Here is a 15,868-nt window from a genome sequence, read left to right as displayed (position 1 = left end):
GCCACCAGCTCCTGCGCCTTTTCTCCTATCCCGGAGCTGGGAAGGTCGAGAGGCAGAATGTATCCATGAAAGTGGGGGTTGTTGTGTGGCGGGGAGTGGAAAGAGGAGAAAGAAAAGAACTGAAAATAAAATAAAAAAATAAAAAAGAGGGAAGCCGTGTTATCCCCCGCCCGGTCCCGTCCCGCCGCGACCCCCAACCACACTTAACTTACCTTCGGTGTCAATTTTCCTGCAATCTCCATTCGCTTTTGCTTTATTGCAAAAGGTTGGAACCAGCACGTTGGTAGGAAAAAGTTGAGGGGAAGAGGTGAATAGAGGGGTCGGGGTTAGGTTGGGGAGGCTGGGGGGGGGGAGCCTTGCCACAAGAATAAATATCCAAAGGACTCCCCAAAAATGTGGGCTTGAGGTCCCTGGGAACCGAAACTCAGCCTCTGAGCGCAGGAGGATTTTTCGCAGCCCTCCTCTTGCAGAATATCACTGAAATTTTCTGCTATATAGCCTCTGTCTTTATAGCTGATGGGAAAAAAATTGCAGATTATTAGCATAAATGTTTACTCTTCATTACGCTGATGACATTGTGCACTCGAGATCTTGGTAATCTTTGGGAAAATTATGAGTAATTTTTAAAAATTTTAAAGCAGCAGCAGTTACCGTGCAATTCAGGCTAATTCTGCGTAGGCTCCGAACGGATATAATTATCGAGGAGTCAAGATGTTATGCTAAAAACTATGCATTGATATTCCCATTTATTATGTACATACAACTTTGACAATGTTGATGCTTGAAATAGCAGGAAATTGTCTTGCGCAAAAATTACAGTCCATATTAGGACATGTGAAATTGCGAAGAATTATATAGTAATTGCAGGCTTTCAGATGGGAGAGCCAGAATGCTCAAACTAGTGCAAATGTGGATAAAATTACAGATCAGAGCAAAAATTAGGGGAAAAGGGGGTCTGGGATTTTTCAAGTTGGCTATAGGATTCCGGAAGTGTCTAATGCCACATGATTGCTACAGCTTTAGGGGAGATATTCATGCCTCAAATAGCTCTTTGGCCAGAGCTGCTTTAATTGGATTTCTTGGGTGTTCTTTTCACCCCCCACCCCCTTTAAATAGGGCCAAATGAGCAAATCGCCTGCCCAGTGGCATTTTTTTAAAACCCCAAGCCCTCCCCCCCGACCATCAACTCTCCCCCCCCCCAGCCCAAGACACAGAGGGAGCTTATTCCCTTCGCTCAGGTTGCGTTCCAGGGTGACACCCCCATTGGAAAAAAGGTGGGTGGGGGTTTAATTACACACCATTACACGCCACCCTGCGCTTTCACCATTCTTTCCCCCACCTACTCTCCCTGCCCACCCCCCAGGGGTGATGCAAGCACTAGGTGCTCTGACAAGCAGCACGAGAGGGAGGAAGGGTCTTGGGGGGGGGGGACACGACCGAGAAACCGAGCCGTTGTCCCAGAGGAAGTGGGGTGCAGCTGAAATTAAGGGGAACTGATTGGGGGGATGCAGGGTGAACCACCAGGCAGCCGTGATCGTTCTGGAGAAGGAAGGGTGGGGTTATTTGTGTATCTGAACTAACCAGTCATCGCTACCACCCATCCTGTCCGCTTTTACCAGGGCGGCAGAGGGTTGCGGGGTGGGGTGGAGGAAAACGAGCTCTCTTCTTTCTCGGCCCATCATCTCTCTCTCTCTCTTTCTCTCTCACCCCCCCCCCCTCCTGTCATGTGGCCATGTGAGATTCCCTCCCGCCCCAAACCCAGGCGAAATCTTAAAGACAAATAAACGCAGCAACAAGGCTAAAGGTCTGAAAGGGGATCGTTGTTGCTTAAGGCATCTCTCTCCACCCCCAGCCCGTCTCTTTCTCTCCCCTGCTGGATTCCAAAAGGTTACCAAAAGGAGGGGAAGAAATGTGTGGCGGGTGTGGAGGGGATATTCATGCTGCCCCACTCCCACCCGGGACAATGTGCACGTGTTTTGGAGTCAATAATAACATAACAATTAAAATATTTAATAATTTTATTATTTATACCCCGCCCACCTGGCTGGGTCTTCAGGATCAGAACGACAATAAAATAATAACAATGGCAAAGGCGAGATGGACGACTTTGACCCTAGAGCACATTCACCTCCAAGCCGGGTGCCCCCTGAGGAACACGTATTGTGTGTGTGTGTGTACATACATATGCATGCATATACATATATACAGATATCTGTATATATCTGGAAACGCCAGCCGGGTCCTGTCTTCCCAGCTGCGATCTCCCTCGACTCTGCGTCTCCGTTCAAGCAGGACAGCTTAAACGGTGGGTTCTCCCCCCTTTTTTATTTTAAAGCCCCAGGGAGGAACGTGATGCCTTGCAATCTACCAATCGCGGACAGAAACATTCCCGGTTATGTACACCTTAATTCTCGAGGCGTCGGACCTCTGTTGCTTCCTGGATGCTGAGGCCGCCTGATGAGAGATGCAACCAACTCCTGCTTGATCCTTTTTCATCTAAGCGCTGAAATGCACCATGCTCTAAATTCAGCTCTAAATAATAATCACAATATCCCCGTCCTGTTAGTGTGATGAGATGCAAGGTTGCAAAATACGATTGTTGTGGGTCCCCACCCCCCCGGGCCACAGGTGCAGTCACTTGTCTCATATTTGCACTCCTCGACCAACCCTAAGATAGGTACCAATCAGCCACCAGATACGTCTGTAGCTGTATCCAAACCTGCCCCTGGACCATAAATTATAACGGTATTTTGTTGGTGATTAAACGCATACGGAAAATATTCAGCCTGGCTAAATCTGATACGTCTCCAGTTGGTGTAGGCTCCTTGCCATCGGAAGCCAGGATCAGTTTCACCCAGAAATCAGTGGAGCTCCGTTAGTCCAGCTGACAATAGACGGAGCTGCTATTTCGTCCTCGATCGGAAGTTTATTCTTGCTCAGAAGACTACCACTCGGGTGTCTGCTTGCAACAGTAATAAACGATGGCAGTGGACTGTTGTTTCCCTTCGTTTCCAAGCGTGTTGGAATTTCACCAAAATACTGAACTGCCTTGAGAGACAGAAGGTGCATCAGTACACCAAACAAACGAAACTCCTGCGTTGCAACCTGGAGGAAGAGATTATGGGGAAGCCTTTAAAAAACGCCTGCTCCAACGCACGTTGTGTGTTTGAAGAGATTTTATTATTTATTGGAGAGATTTTATTTGTAAAAACATGCGAGTTTCTTCCAAATTGAGGCCGAGGACGCACGTGTTTGGGGCTGCCCATTTTCGACAAGTTGCAAAATGGGGTTTGGGAAACCTAGCTGGGCATGTTTTTCCAAACAAACCCCCCCCCCCAAACCCTCTTTGCAGGAAGTTGGAAAATAGTTACAGACGCGTAGTATCACCAATTATGCCAAATTATGCTCCATATACCGACAGAAGCCAGCCAACCTTAAGATATATATGTTGGAAGCCGCCCAGAGTGGCTGGGGCAACCCAGTCAGATGGGCGGGTACCATTATCATTATTATTGGGCTGGTACCATCATCATCATTATTCCCCTTGCCAGTTTTCTCCTTAAATCGGCTGTGCCTGTATGTATGTGCGTGTCTCGTGTGAATCCCTTGCCCACGGCCTGCGCGCGCTAACTGTCCACACACGCCCCGATTATTTCGGAGTAGCCCCCATTCAACCCAGTGGCGGCTTTCTTCCTCCGTGGTAAACGGGCGCAGGAAAAGGCCGCCGGAAACATCCCGCTCGTAATCTGACCGCCGTGCCCAACGGCGACATGATGGCGTGTCTCCAGAGTGTTTCACTGGGCTGCCCTCCCCGCCTGGCGCCTCATGGCCAGAATCTTGGCTCTTCTTCCCCCACGGTCGTCGTGGGTTGGTCGGTCCGCCCTGGGACTCGCGGGGAAGGGTGTCGGCTCCACTAGTTCCACGCCATCGGCTTCCCATTCCCATTTTTCGCCGTCGCTGGAAGGAAGGAGAGCGGGGTCGCCACAGAGACAGGCCGCGGGGGGGGGGGGGCGGCGGCTGCGGCCTTGACAGGCCTTCGTTGTCTGTGAGGGAGCGCGAGTGTGTGGGAAACGTCTCCCTGCGCCGCGCCTGAGGCGGCTGTGGAGACACGAGCAGGCCCCGCCTCCCCGCCGCGGCTTCCTCCCTCCCCGCCGCCCCACAAGCGCCGCTGCCCTTCTTCACCCCACGATCTCCTCTCCTACCCCGCACCCTACATTTCTTCTTCCCACCCGCTTTGTTCCTTGCCTTGCTCTCTTCAAGCGGGAAGGGCCTTGCTCCACACGCGACGGTGCCCCCCCCCCCCAAAATACATTTTCCCGCCTTTTTGCCCCGCTCTCCTCCTTTTGCCCGTCCTCTTTCAAGGGGAAGGCATTGAGGACGGATTTTTATTAGGGGCGGGTTTTTGTTGGGTGGGCAGAATCTCAAATTTGTATTGATTCAGGGGGGGCAATTGTCCCCCCTCCTCCTACGCCCATGGTTTACGGCTAGTAGCTTTAGAGAACTTAGGCCCGTTGAAGAGCCCAGACCCGCTTCGTTGTCCGCCACGAACTGACAGGAAAAAAAGCTCATTTTCCTCATCTTTGACCCGCAGCGTGTAGGGAATGATAAAATGTCCCGGCTTGCAGGGTTGCTGTGAAGATGGCTGCCGGACATAGTAGCCAACTCCTAGGGGCCGAAGTCCCTTCCGCCGCCCACCCCTCAATAAAATATTTGAGGGCCGTCGGGCTCCCACCAAAGCTGATGGGGCGAAAGGCATGAGTGCGTCCCGTCATAACTACGTGGAGCGGGGCTTACCAGGGCCTGTCGGCCGCCCCCCACCCCAGTATCTTATTCAAGTTGGCTGATCATGTATATGCGACAGGTTTCCCTCCCCTCATTTTGGTTTTCAGAGAACAATTATCGCAGAACAGGATTTGTGGGGGCAAAGCGTCCCCCCCCGCCTCAGCGCTTGGGTTTCGCCCGCCTATCTGTGTCCGCCCCACCCCCACCCCCACCCGCCTTTTTCGTGCCAAGGCCCGTTGCGTGATTCCCTCTCAGGCTGCACATTCCCCGCCTCGGGCGCTTCGAGGGTTTAGGCCCCTTAATCATCCTGTCTGTTTGGCAGCCGCATTCGTCTCCTCCTTTCTCCCCCTCCCTCTCACACGGAAGGAGCGAGCGAGCGAGCGAGAGAGAGAGAGGCCTGGCCTGCTCCAACTCCCGCGCTCTCCGCGCCGCTGCCAGAGAACAAGGAGAGCCACACATTCTCCTCGAGCGGAAAGGTCGCCGCCCCTGGGCCTGGCAGCCCCGAGCTTGCCAGGCCCGGCCTGTTGCCACCTCGCCAGTCGCTTTCTGGGCCAAGAGGCCCTGTCAGGGCACAAGCCCGCCTCACGCAACAGGCGCACGCGCACTCCGGCAGCAAAAACCAGAATCTCCTGGGGTGCACAAGGCCTACCGTGGGTCCAACCCCACCAGCCCTTTACATCATCCTACCAACACTGTTGGGGTTTTTTTGGACGCATAGGAAGGGGGAAACTGTCCAGCAGAGGAAATGAGATGGGGCAGAGGAATAGGGGACTCTTTACTGTGCAAAACACCTCTATTATTATTTCAATTTATATCCACTACCTTTCATCAAAAGATCCCAGGGAGGTGTCCAACATTAGAAACACATAACAGAGCATCCATAATAAAACATAATAAAAAGCATAAAGGTAAAGGTACCCCTGCCCGTATGGGCCAGTCGTGTCCGACTCTGGGGTTGCGTGCTCATCTCGCTTAAGAGGCCGGGAGCCAGCGCTTTGTCCGAAGACACTTCCGGGTCACGTGGCCAGCATGACGGAGCTGCTCTGGCGAGCCAGCACCAGCGCAGCGCATGGAAACGCCGTTACCTTCCCACTATAAAGCAGTACCTATTTATCTACTTGCACTTGGGGGTGCTTTCGAACTGCTAGGTGGGCAGGAGCTGGGACCGAACGATGGGAGCTCACCCCGCTGCGGGGATTCGAACCGCCGACCATGCAATCGGCAAGTCCTAGGCACTGAGGTTTTACCCACAGCGCCACCCGCGTCACCAATAAAAAGCATAAAGGTAAAGGTACCCCTGCCCATACGGGCCAGTCGTGTCCGACTCTGGGGTTGCGTGCTCATCTCGCTTAAGAGGCCGGGAGCCAGTGCTGTCCGAAGACACTTCCGGGTCACGTGGCCAGCGTGACGAAGCTGCTCTGGCGAGCCAGCACCAGCGCAGCACACGGAAACGCCGTTTACCTTCCTGCTATAAAGCGGTTCCTATTTATCTACTTGCACTTAGGGGTGCTTTCAAACTGCTAGGTGGGCAGGAGCTGGGACCGAAAGCCACCTGCGGCACAAAAAAAAAAAAAAGGATAAAGAGGATGGGTAAAGAGGATGTTTTTTGCCTGGTGCCTAAAGACATGTAAGGATGGCACCAGGTGAGGCTCTCTGCGGAGAGCTTTCCTCAGTTTGGGAGCCACCACAGACAAGGCCTTATCCTCACTGCTGATCACTGCTTAATACAGCAGTACCTCGGGTTAAGAACTTAATTCGTTCTGGAGGTCCGTTCTTAACCTGAAATTGTTCATAACCTGAGGTACTACTTTAGCTAATGGGGCCTTCTGCTGCCGCCGTGCCACTGCTGCACGATTTCTGTTCTCATCCTGAAGCAAAGTTTTTAACCCGAGGTGCTATTTCTGGGTTGGTAGAGTCTAACCTGAAGCGTATGTAACCCGAGGTACCACTGTACACCTCCTAAGCAACAGCCTTCCTTGTTAGGTACAATAGCCTACACTGGGCAAGATCCTTGCTGGCACAATTGTGAGTAGGGCCCCAAAGAACCTCAGTACTAATGGGGAAAAAGAACAGAAGAGACAGGCAGCCCCCTCTCCTTGAAGCCTGCTGTATTTCTTTTTACAGGTCAGATTGGGGTGGGAAAGCTCCAGATTTCCACAAGGGGAAGAGAGAACCAAGAAGGGTGTGCATGTGTACATGCATCTAGTCCTTACATTAGGAAGGGGTGCTAAGGGCTTCCATGATCTAATGGACCTGCAATGGAATCACTGGGGCTACAAAAGCAATGTGGAATAATGAAATCAGTGTTATATCTATCATCTATCTATCATCTATCTATCTATCTATCTATCTATCTATCTATCTATCTATCTATCATCTATCTATCTATCTATCTATCTATCTATCTATCTATCATCTATCTATCTATCATCATCATCATCTATCTATCTATCATCTATCTATATCTATCTATCTATCATCTATCTATCTATCTATCTATCTATCTATCTATCTATCTATCTATCTATCTATCTATCTATCTCTATCTATCTATCTATCTATCTATCTATCTATCTATCTCTATCTATCTATCTATCTATCTATCTATCTATCTATCTATCATCTATCATCTATCTATCTATCTATCTATCTATCTATCATCATCTATCATCTTTTGCATTTTATATACCATTCTTAAATACTAAAACGAATAAATTATATAGTGTAAAGTTGGGCCTGTGGGTGGGGTCCAGGAGGACAAGTCAATGTATTCGGGATTTGCAAGGTGGTAACGTCAAAAACAAACAACTGGCCTGTGACGAAGATGTCTTATGTTAGTCAGCAACTGAAAGCAACAACAAGAAGAAAGTTTGAAGCCCCTTTGGTGGTTAGCTGATTTAGCTTCATCAAAATCTTGAAGTGGGGGTTGCCCCTGCTGTGTAACAAACCAGCTAGTTTGCGCCACTGCGTTTTTCTATTTCTTAGTCGGTCTTTGTGCTATTTTACTTTATTTTTAAATCACAATCAACAGAATATTGTGGACTCTTAAAGACTGACAGATTCATTGGGGCATAAGCCATAATAAATCTGCTGGCCTTTCAGGTGCCTCAATGCTCTTTTGTTGTTTTCTCCTTGCAAACGACTTAAAACGCAACCCTAGCCATTTCTACTCAGAAGCAGTTCCCATCGAATTCTGGCCTCCGTCCCTCTTTATGTATGTATGCTGAATTTTACTAAACCAAAAGGCTGGACTTTCTGCAGTAGAAAAAAAGTGACATTTGGTTCTCACACACAGGAAGAACCTTTAAGGTGGGCTATAAGGACAACAGACGAACAAAAGCACCTAAATGCATAAAATAACGTGTCGAAAAAATGTCAACACCCTGAGTGCATATGTACGCAGACGGTGTGCCAAAAAAGGTGCCAAATAAATTTATAAACGTTAGCACGATTTTTCGTGAAGTAGAGACATTCTTGGCCATTTACACAGGCTACCCAAGACGTTGTTCTCTGGGCGGCTGGCTAATCCCAGATCACGAACACTTCACCTTCAGAAGCGCACACACTGGTGCGCTTTTACGCACACGGGAAGAGCGCATTTGGAACCTTCCTTCCCTCTGCGCGCATAGTGAGTGTAGCGCGCCGTGGAACTTCGTGCCTGCCTTTTATCCGTTACCAACACTGCCCAGAAGAGGATCAGTCGCTCCGCCTTGCCGCCGCACTGCCTGGATCCTAACGCGGGAAGCCGCCAGGAGCCTGTCCCGGACTCCCTAAATGTCTGTGGCGCCAGAGAGCGGCGGGGAGGGGCCGAGTCTAGGCGAGCCTGGAGGAGCGTGCTGAGTGATTCATGGCTGCGGCGGAGGCCAGGCTGCCCCCCGGCTCCTGTCTTCTTCTGGCTGAGGGGCTAGCAGCAGGGGCACCGCCAAGCCCCACAGAATGGGCTTGCCTCTCCACCTACACAACAATTCAAGGATGCTCTAGGTCAGTTGGTGCGCAACAAGTACCGTGGCGGCAGCGACGGAAAACTGAGTAAGTCTCCCCAAAATAAAGCCCTTTGATGTGTTTTAGACCTGAGCAAAGTCGGAAACGGTGTCCTGCTAGGAAGAAGGCAGTTTTCTTAACGGAATAAACCTGCATCGGGTCTAGCATACAGTTTTGGGTAAGGGTAGGAAGAAATAAAATGAACCACCCTCAGCGTGGATGTTAGGGATAGTGGAACGCCACTACAGGGTCTCCTGTAGGCTGGTATCCCGTACCCACTTACCTGGGGGAAAAGCCCACTGATGTAAACGGGACTTCTGAGCAGATACGTGTAGGCTTGCGCTACTAGGTGAATATGTAGGTGTCGGAAGTGGAGGGGGGAAAAATAATATCGAAGGCCGAACAAACTCCGGTGCAAACAATAATTTATTTAAATAATCTCTTCATAGTGTAAAAGTAACATCGAGAGATTTTGTTTTGTTTTTGTAATAAATAACCAAGAAAATACCTTTTTATGTTTTAAAGGTTTTAACGACGAACTGGGAAAAATTCAGTAGCTTATTCTTTTTGACAGCGAAGAGAAAAAGTATCAAACAGAATAATTAAAGGATATGGAAACTGCTCAGAGAGAAACAGGATGACGCTATGGCATTAACAGATCTTGGTTTACAAACATAAACAAATACAGGCTGTCGAATGCAACTCTTCACCCCTCTCTATTTATTTTTTTACACCAAGAAGCCAAGGAGGGGAGAAATCAGCACAAAACAGCATTATTACAAACATATTTTTCCTCGTGAAAAAAAAGTCCTGCAAACATTAAAAAAAGATAATTTAAACACAGCTGGGTTCTTTTTAATTTTAAATATCTACATATAAAAATTATTTAATCTTTTTTCCCCCAACATCAAAATGAGGTCATCTGCAAAGGCACCTATAAAAAGTTTACAAAAATAATAATAAAAATTAAATAAGAAATTCTGCACTGGCGATTGGATGCGAAATGGAAGAAGGATGTATTCTCCCCTCCCCCATTTGAAGAATAGAAGGTAGGTAAAAAAAGAGAAGGGGATATATCAAAGAATAGATGGAGCGGATGGGAGGGAAATAACCTTAAAGTCTGTAGAGACTTTTTGAGCGAGTTTGTGAGCACAGCTTTACCCGGATTCCATGGTGGTCAATGGGAATGTTGCCAGCGACTTCAAAGACACCTACTGGATTAGGGGTGTTCTGATTTGAAGTGTGTGCGGGAGGATAACCACAGGCCCTGATTCGGTCCCAACTTCAGGGAAGGCTCTCATCTCCCAGCTGGGTATGTAAGAAGTACCACCTGGGAAGGACCAGCGTCGGAGTAACTCCGGAGTGGGTAGCAGCGGGGCGGGCGGGTAGGGAGCACCTCGGTTCTCCAGCGAAGCACCCGGGTATGTACCTCTCTATCCCTTGGGGACAGGAGCGCGGAGTGAACAGGGCTCCCCCTCCTCCTCCAACTCCACTTGGGGGAGCTGGGTTGCGCGCGGCAAACGCGCGGGCGGAACGCGCCGGCGGGTTAGAAAATCGTCCCTGCGCTGACAGCAGCGCCGTGATGGTGGTGGAGGTGCGGGTGGTGTTGGTGAGGCTGCGCTTGCTGCAGGATCGGGGAGGCGACTTGCAAGTGGGAAGCAGCGGCGCTCGACGCCTGGTGGTACCACGAGTAGTTGCCCAGGAAAGCAGCCGTCGCGCCCGGGGCGCCGGGGCTGGATCCAGCGCTGCTACCGCCGCCTCCGCCCCCGCTGCTCATCCGCTGCGGGTGCGGCGCGAAGTCCCAGGCTAGCGTGGTCGACGCCGGAGACGCCGCCGAGCAAGGCGGGGAGCTGCTGCCGCCCGGGTGCTGGTCGGCGGGGATCTCGCCGCTTTTCCACATCTTCTTGAACTTGGAACGGCGGTTCTGGAACCAGATCTTCACCTGGACAAAGGGAGGAGGAGCAGGAAGAGAGACGAGAGTGAGAGACAGGCCCCTCTCACCAAATTTTTGCGGTCACCAGAGAGCAATATTTCAAGCTCCCCTTCAACAATCCCCTTCAAGTTTCCCAAAAACACACACACACACACACCATGTTTAATTTAACTGGAGGAGCCCTTCTCCCAAAGCAGACCCCTCACAGAGAGAAGGAAAGGAGACCGCTGTCTCCAAAAGCAGGCTGGTGGATTCCCCCTGTCGCAGGCTGCTAAGAAAACGAGCAAATCAACCGACTGTTTCGGTGTGAGGTTTGGTTTGGCAACGTGGGAGGGAGAGAGCGGTTTTTAAATAACAGGGTAAACAGTTTTACTGGGTTTTGCTGAGTTTTCAGGCTGCGCGTGTGAGAAGAGGGACACTTGTGCTGTGTTGGTCTTTGTAACCACAGATGTTGTCGTGTGTGTGTGTGTGTGTGTGTCCTGATGTGTGCGTTTAGAGGTAGGGATTTCTGATATCAGCCATTCTCAGAAGTCCCCCCCGCCCCAAGTATGTTAGATGCCTTTTAAAATGGCATTCTTTTGTTTCCCCTAGTTTCATTCCCGCCTGGTCTCCTTGACCAATACCAGATATTGTGTCTTCCTTTCTGAAATGTGCACTAACAGCCTTTGAGAAAGGGAGGCTCGGTGTGCTCTTAGCACTGCGTTGCTCATCCAGATCGAAAGGAGGTTTAAATAACGCTGAATAACTTTGCTTACTGAAAGATGCCAGATAAAGAGGGGGGGAGGGGTGACTTTTCTTCCACGTGTACAATGAAACAGGATACTTCGTGAAATGAGTGTGTTGGAGACAGAGAGGCTAACAGCTAAACCCAGAAGCAAAGAGGCGCGCTTAATCAATGCGCACCTAAACTCTGTGCTGCGAATAGATCACAGAAAGGAGGATCCGGCCTATGATCCCGTTCAAGTCACATTAATTCTTCCACTGGAAACAAAGACATGCTTAAATCTTCCCCCACTGCGATCGACGGGGCTTAAAAATGTTTAACTGTGTCAAGATCCCACCCATACGTTTGAAACAGAATTATTTCGCGTGTTGTAGCTTCTGTCGCGCCGCCCCTGCGCGGTCCGTTTGAGCAAGGCTGCCCGGCTACAGGTGGTCTACATTGTACAGGCCACCCGCTTTTCTGCGTTCACGAAGGGAAACACTACCAACAACAATAAGATGGTGGGCACCTCTGCTTGAATGAACCTCCTCTGGAAAAAACCACACCTTCCGGACTGCCGCTGGCAAAAAAAGGCTGGAATGGTCGCTATGCAATAAACTAGCCAACGTGGGGGGACCGGACGTGAAGCCTTCGCGCGTCGGAGTGCAAGCCTTTTCTGAGCCTTATTTCCTTACCTGAGTTTGGGTGAGGCCTAGGGATGCTGCCAGCTCGGCTCTCTCGGGCAGGGCCAGGTACTGGGTCTTCTGGAAGCGTCGCTGCAGAGCCGCCAGCTGGAAGCTGGAGTAGATCGTCCTGGGCTTGCGCACTTTCTTGGGTTTGCCGTTGACTATCCGGATCTCGGGCTCGCCTTCTTCTTTCTCGGCTGCAAGGGAAGGGAAAGCACCGTGAATAACGAGGCACCCCCAGCGGCATCACCCACCACCGCCACATGCCAACCTCTCCTGGGTGGCGGGTCATTATAGCTTTGCCTCCCAGAAGCAGCTATGTTCAGCATGACTCCCCGAAATCGTCTAACCTTGGAGAGAGCAGGCGCGTAACGGAGAGAGAGAAAGAGCGCTCCTACTGCCAGGATACCTTCCAACCCAACCAGTTGTTGTTGTCAGTGGCGTAGCGTGGGGGGTGCAGGGGGGGCCCGGCCGCACCGGGCGCAACATCTGGGGGTTAGGGTTAGGGGGTGCAAATTACTTGCCTTGCCCCGGGTGCTGACAACCCACGCTACGCTACTGGTTGTTGTTGTTGTTACTATTATTATTAACCAACCACGTGCTGCTCCTCTTCTGCGTGTGCTAGACGGAAAAGTCAGCGCAGGGCGCCACACTTTCCCAAGCAAATTTCCCACCGCCCCCTCAACCCTCCTGGAGGGAGCTGGTTCTTACCAGGATCGTTGCTGACCGGGGACGTCCTTGCCCCGTAGGTTGCATAGGAGCTGTAAGAGGCCGAGTACCCCAGGTCGTAGCTGCCGGCTTTGGTGGAGTAAGGCACCGCGCTGATCCCGCTCGGGTGGTACTGGTAGGAGCCCATCTGCGCGTACGGGGACCCGCTGCCCGCGTTGCTCCCGGCGCTTCCTCCTCCTCCTCCTCCTCCGTGGTGCTGTTGCTGGTTGGTGTAGTAGCTGCTGTCCGTGGCGGTGGACACAGGCAACGTGGGAGACTCCTGGGGCTTGTGTAAGCTGTGGTGGTGTTGTTGCTGCTGCTGCTGGTGATGGTAACTGCTGGAGGTAATCTGGTTGGAATGCATATCTGAGGCGAGGCTGTCAAAGACCCCCGTCATCCTGATCCTCTCTCCCCGCCCCTTGCTCCCTCCCTCCCTCGCTCCGAGGATGCAGGAGGGCAAACCAACAGCGGGGAGGGGGACCACGAGAGAGAGAGAGAGAAGGAAAAAGCAGGTCTCCTCTTTGGCAACAGGGCGCGCGTGGAAAAGTTACAACGCGCCTCTCTTTCTTTTCTTTTCTTCTCTCTCTCTCTCTCTCTCTCTCTCTCTCTCTCCTCACACACCCGGGCGTTCGCCTTCTTGAAGCAGACTGGAAACCCCAAGCCCAAGAAAAGAGATCACTGCTGGGGATCCCTTTGCACCCGAGGAGGCGGGCAGGAGGCCGCCGCTGCCATCGCCTCTCCAAAGCTCCAGGGCGCGTTTGCGCGCACAAGACTTTTTCCCCCCGTGCGCGCTGCAAGCAACAGCAGCAGCAGCAACGCCTCCGCTTCTGCAGCTGCTTTAGGATTGTCTGCGTCTGCTGGGCACCGTCAGGCGGGCATTTAACACCGGTCACGTGAGGGCGGGCGACGTCACCTAGCAACAGCCAACCAGAGGTTCCGGTCGCGTTGTAGTGCGCTCTCCCCACGCCCTGCTTCTCCTCTTGGCTTCCCGGGGCTGTGGAGGCGCCTTGCAGGTGACACACAGAGGGAAGAGAGGGTGGGAGGAGGAGGAGGAAAATACACCCCTCTCAAAAAAAGAAGAATTGTCTCAGATTTGGGGTGCTGGTCTGGTGGAGTTAGAGTTGGAAGGAAAATAGTTTTTGCAGTGGTTTAGTCTTCTCACTGTAAATCATAGCTGTCAACTCAGTGGCGTAGCGTGCGTTGTCAGCACCCGGGGCAAGGCAAGTAATTTGCACCCCCTAACCCGTGGATTTGCGCCCCCTAACCTTAACCCCCAGATGTTGCGCCCGGTGCGGCCGGCCCCCCCTGCACCCCCCCACGCTACGCCACTGTGTCAACTTTTCCCTTTTCTTGCGAGGAATCCTATTCGGAATAAGGGAATTTCCCTTAAAAAGGGGGAAATGTTGACAGCTGTGCTGTAAATGGGAATATTCGAAACGTGTGTCGTGATGAAGACGCGGAATGGTCAGGCTAGGTTCTTGCTTGGTGGTTCTTGTTCTACCTCAAGATTATTATGGTTATTTATTAAGTTTTTATACCGTCCTTCACCCGGAAACTCCAGGGCTGTTCACAACACAAAAATCAAAAAACGAGGACAAAAGAATACATAACAAAACAAAAACAGGAATGGAAACAAAGATCAGAATTATTATTATTTGTATACCGTCCTTCACCGGAAGATCCCAGGGCAATTCACAACACAAAAGGAGGACACAAGAATACACAAGGAAACAAGAACAGAAACCAAGAAAATCAAAATTCCTCCTCCTCCTCCTCCTCCTCCTCCTCCTCCTCCTCTTCTTCTTCGTTGTTAAAGTTGTGTACCGCTTTTAGTCCGAAGATTCCAGGGCGGCTCACAACAGAAACATGTCAAATGATCAAGGTGTCTCCCTTTGCTAGGTTAAAATGACCAGTCTGATCTAGTTGGATTTAGGTCACACAGCGGGATGCCACGCAAGGGTTTACTTGGAATCTGTAGGAAGGCATCGCTGTGTTCAGGGGGGGCTTTTCTCCCTTGTAAATGTGCTTACTAGGCTGCATAAATGTTTGCTAAAACCATACTTAAGCCACGTTGTCCGACGAGCGTAACCGTCGTATTATAAGACGAAATATACCGGCCTATTCGTCCTCCTGCCCGCTTTCTTCGAATAAGTAGGATATCTTCAAAGGCCAAGAAGAAAGCACCGCTTATAGGCTTTTAAACTTTAGCTGCGAAAAGAGGGTTGACGTTATTGGGGGGGGGGGGGAGACGAAGGTGGAGGACAACTTCACAGCTCTTAGGAAAGGATTGGTCTGTATGCTTACAGCTTTTGCATCTATGAAATGCGGAGATTCTAAAACCCGTGGTAAATACGCCCCACTTCCCATTTCCCCTCGTCACTCAATAATGCATAAAGTATCATTGCAGGAGTTTTTGTGTGTGTGTGTGTGTTTTGTTGCGCGAGGAAATAAAATCTATAAAGACTGGCTGTTTTGCGCTTGAATAAGGTAGGGGGGGGTTAAACGAAAGGCCCGATGTTACAGGTAAATGGTGCGATTTAAACCGGGGAATCCATCCTTTGAGACGTCCAATGGAAAACAAAATGAGAATGTTTTTGAAAGTGAATGATACAAATCCGTACACACGGAGTGGAGCGAAAACTCCTGGCTCCATGTCCTTAAGGAATTCTGGACTTTATAAGCTTTGCAGAGCCGTTCCTAGGCAGAGAAATAACGTTTGAAATAGCAGCAGCCACTAAGTTCACGTCCTGATCGTCTAACACAAGATTTATAAAGACATAACACATAATCATGATATATAGTTGTAGACAGCATTTTTTAAAACAAAATTAAAACACTCCTGGCTACCCCATATTTTGAGAGATTTAATTCAAGGGCAGCCTCCATTATTAAACAAACAAACAAAAAGCCCGCGGCGTCTGATAAGATTCCTGCCACCCCATAGGAAGAAGGATGTTGTACTGGAGAGGCGACAGGAGGTGTTTATGACCTTGCCTTTTAGCGCCACCTAGCGTGGAAACCGTGCGCCCGCGAGGCCAGGTAGGAGACGGCGTAATCGCACCTGGGCGCCAGTCT

At 50.6% G+C, this 15,868-nt stretch overlaps 1 protein-coding gene and 1 long non-coding RNA gene across 2 annotated transcripts; one reads left to right on the top strand and one right to left on the bottom strand.

Moving 5' to 3' along the window:
* The first annotated feature begins 8,003 nt into the window (after positions 1 to 8,003).
* On the top strand, positions 8,004 to 9,602 carry LOC310840129. The gene is made up of 2 exons (XR_014561826.1): positions 8,004 to 8,811; positions 9,289 to 9,602. It is a non-coding gene; the product is annotated as an uncharacterized lncRNA (long non-coding RNA).
* DLX2 (distal-less homeobox 2) lies at positions 9,172 to 13,602 on the bottom strand. The gene is made up of 3 exons (XM_083729300.1): positions 12,797 to 13,602; positions 12,095 to 12,282; positions 9,172 to 10,705 (listed from the first exon to the last, which is right to left on the bottom strand). Exons 1-3 carry the CDS (start codon positions 13,188 to 13,190, stop codon positions 10,310 to 10,312), a joined length of 978 nt encoding a protein of 325 aa, XP_083585426.1. The 5' UTR covers positions 13,191 to 13,602; the 3' UTR covers positions 9,172 to 10,309.
* Positions 13,603 to 15,868: the final 2,266 nt, after the last annotated feature.

The sequence above is a fragment of the Podarcis gaigeae genome, assembly GCF_964106915.1.
Source record: "Podarcis gaigeae genome assembly, chromosome: 1".
NCBI lineage: Eukaryota > Metazoa > Chordata > Lepidosauria > Squamata > Lacertidae > Podarcis > Podarcis gaigeae.
Note: the sequence above shows the minus strand (reverse complement) of the source record. Positions and strands in the feature narration are given on the sequence as shown.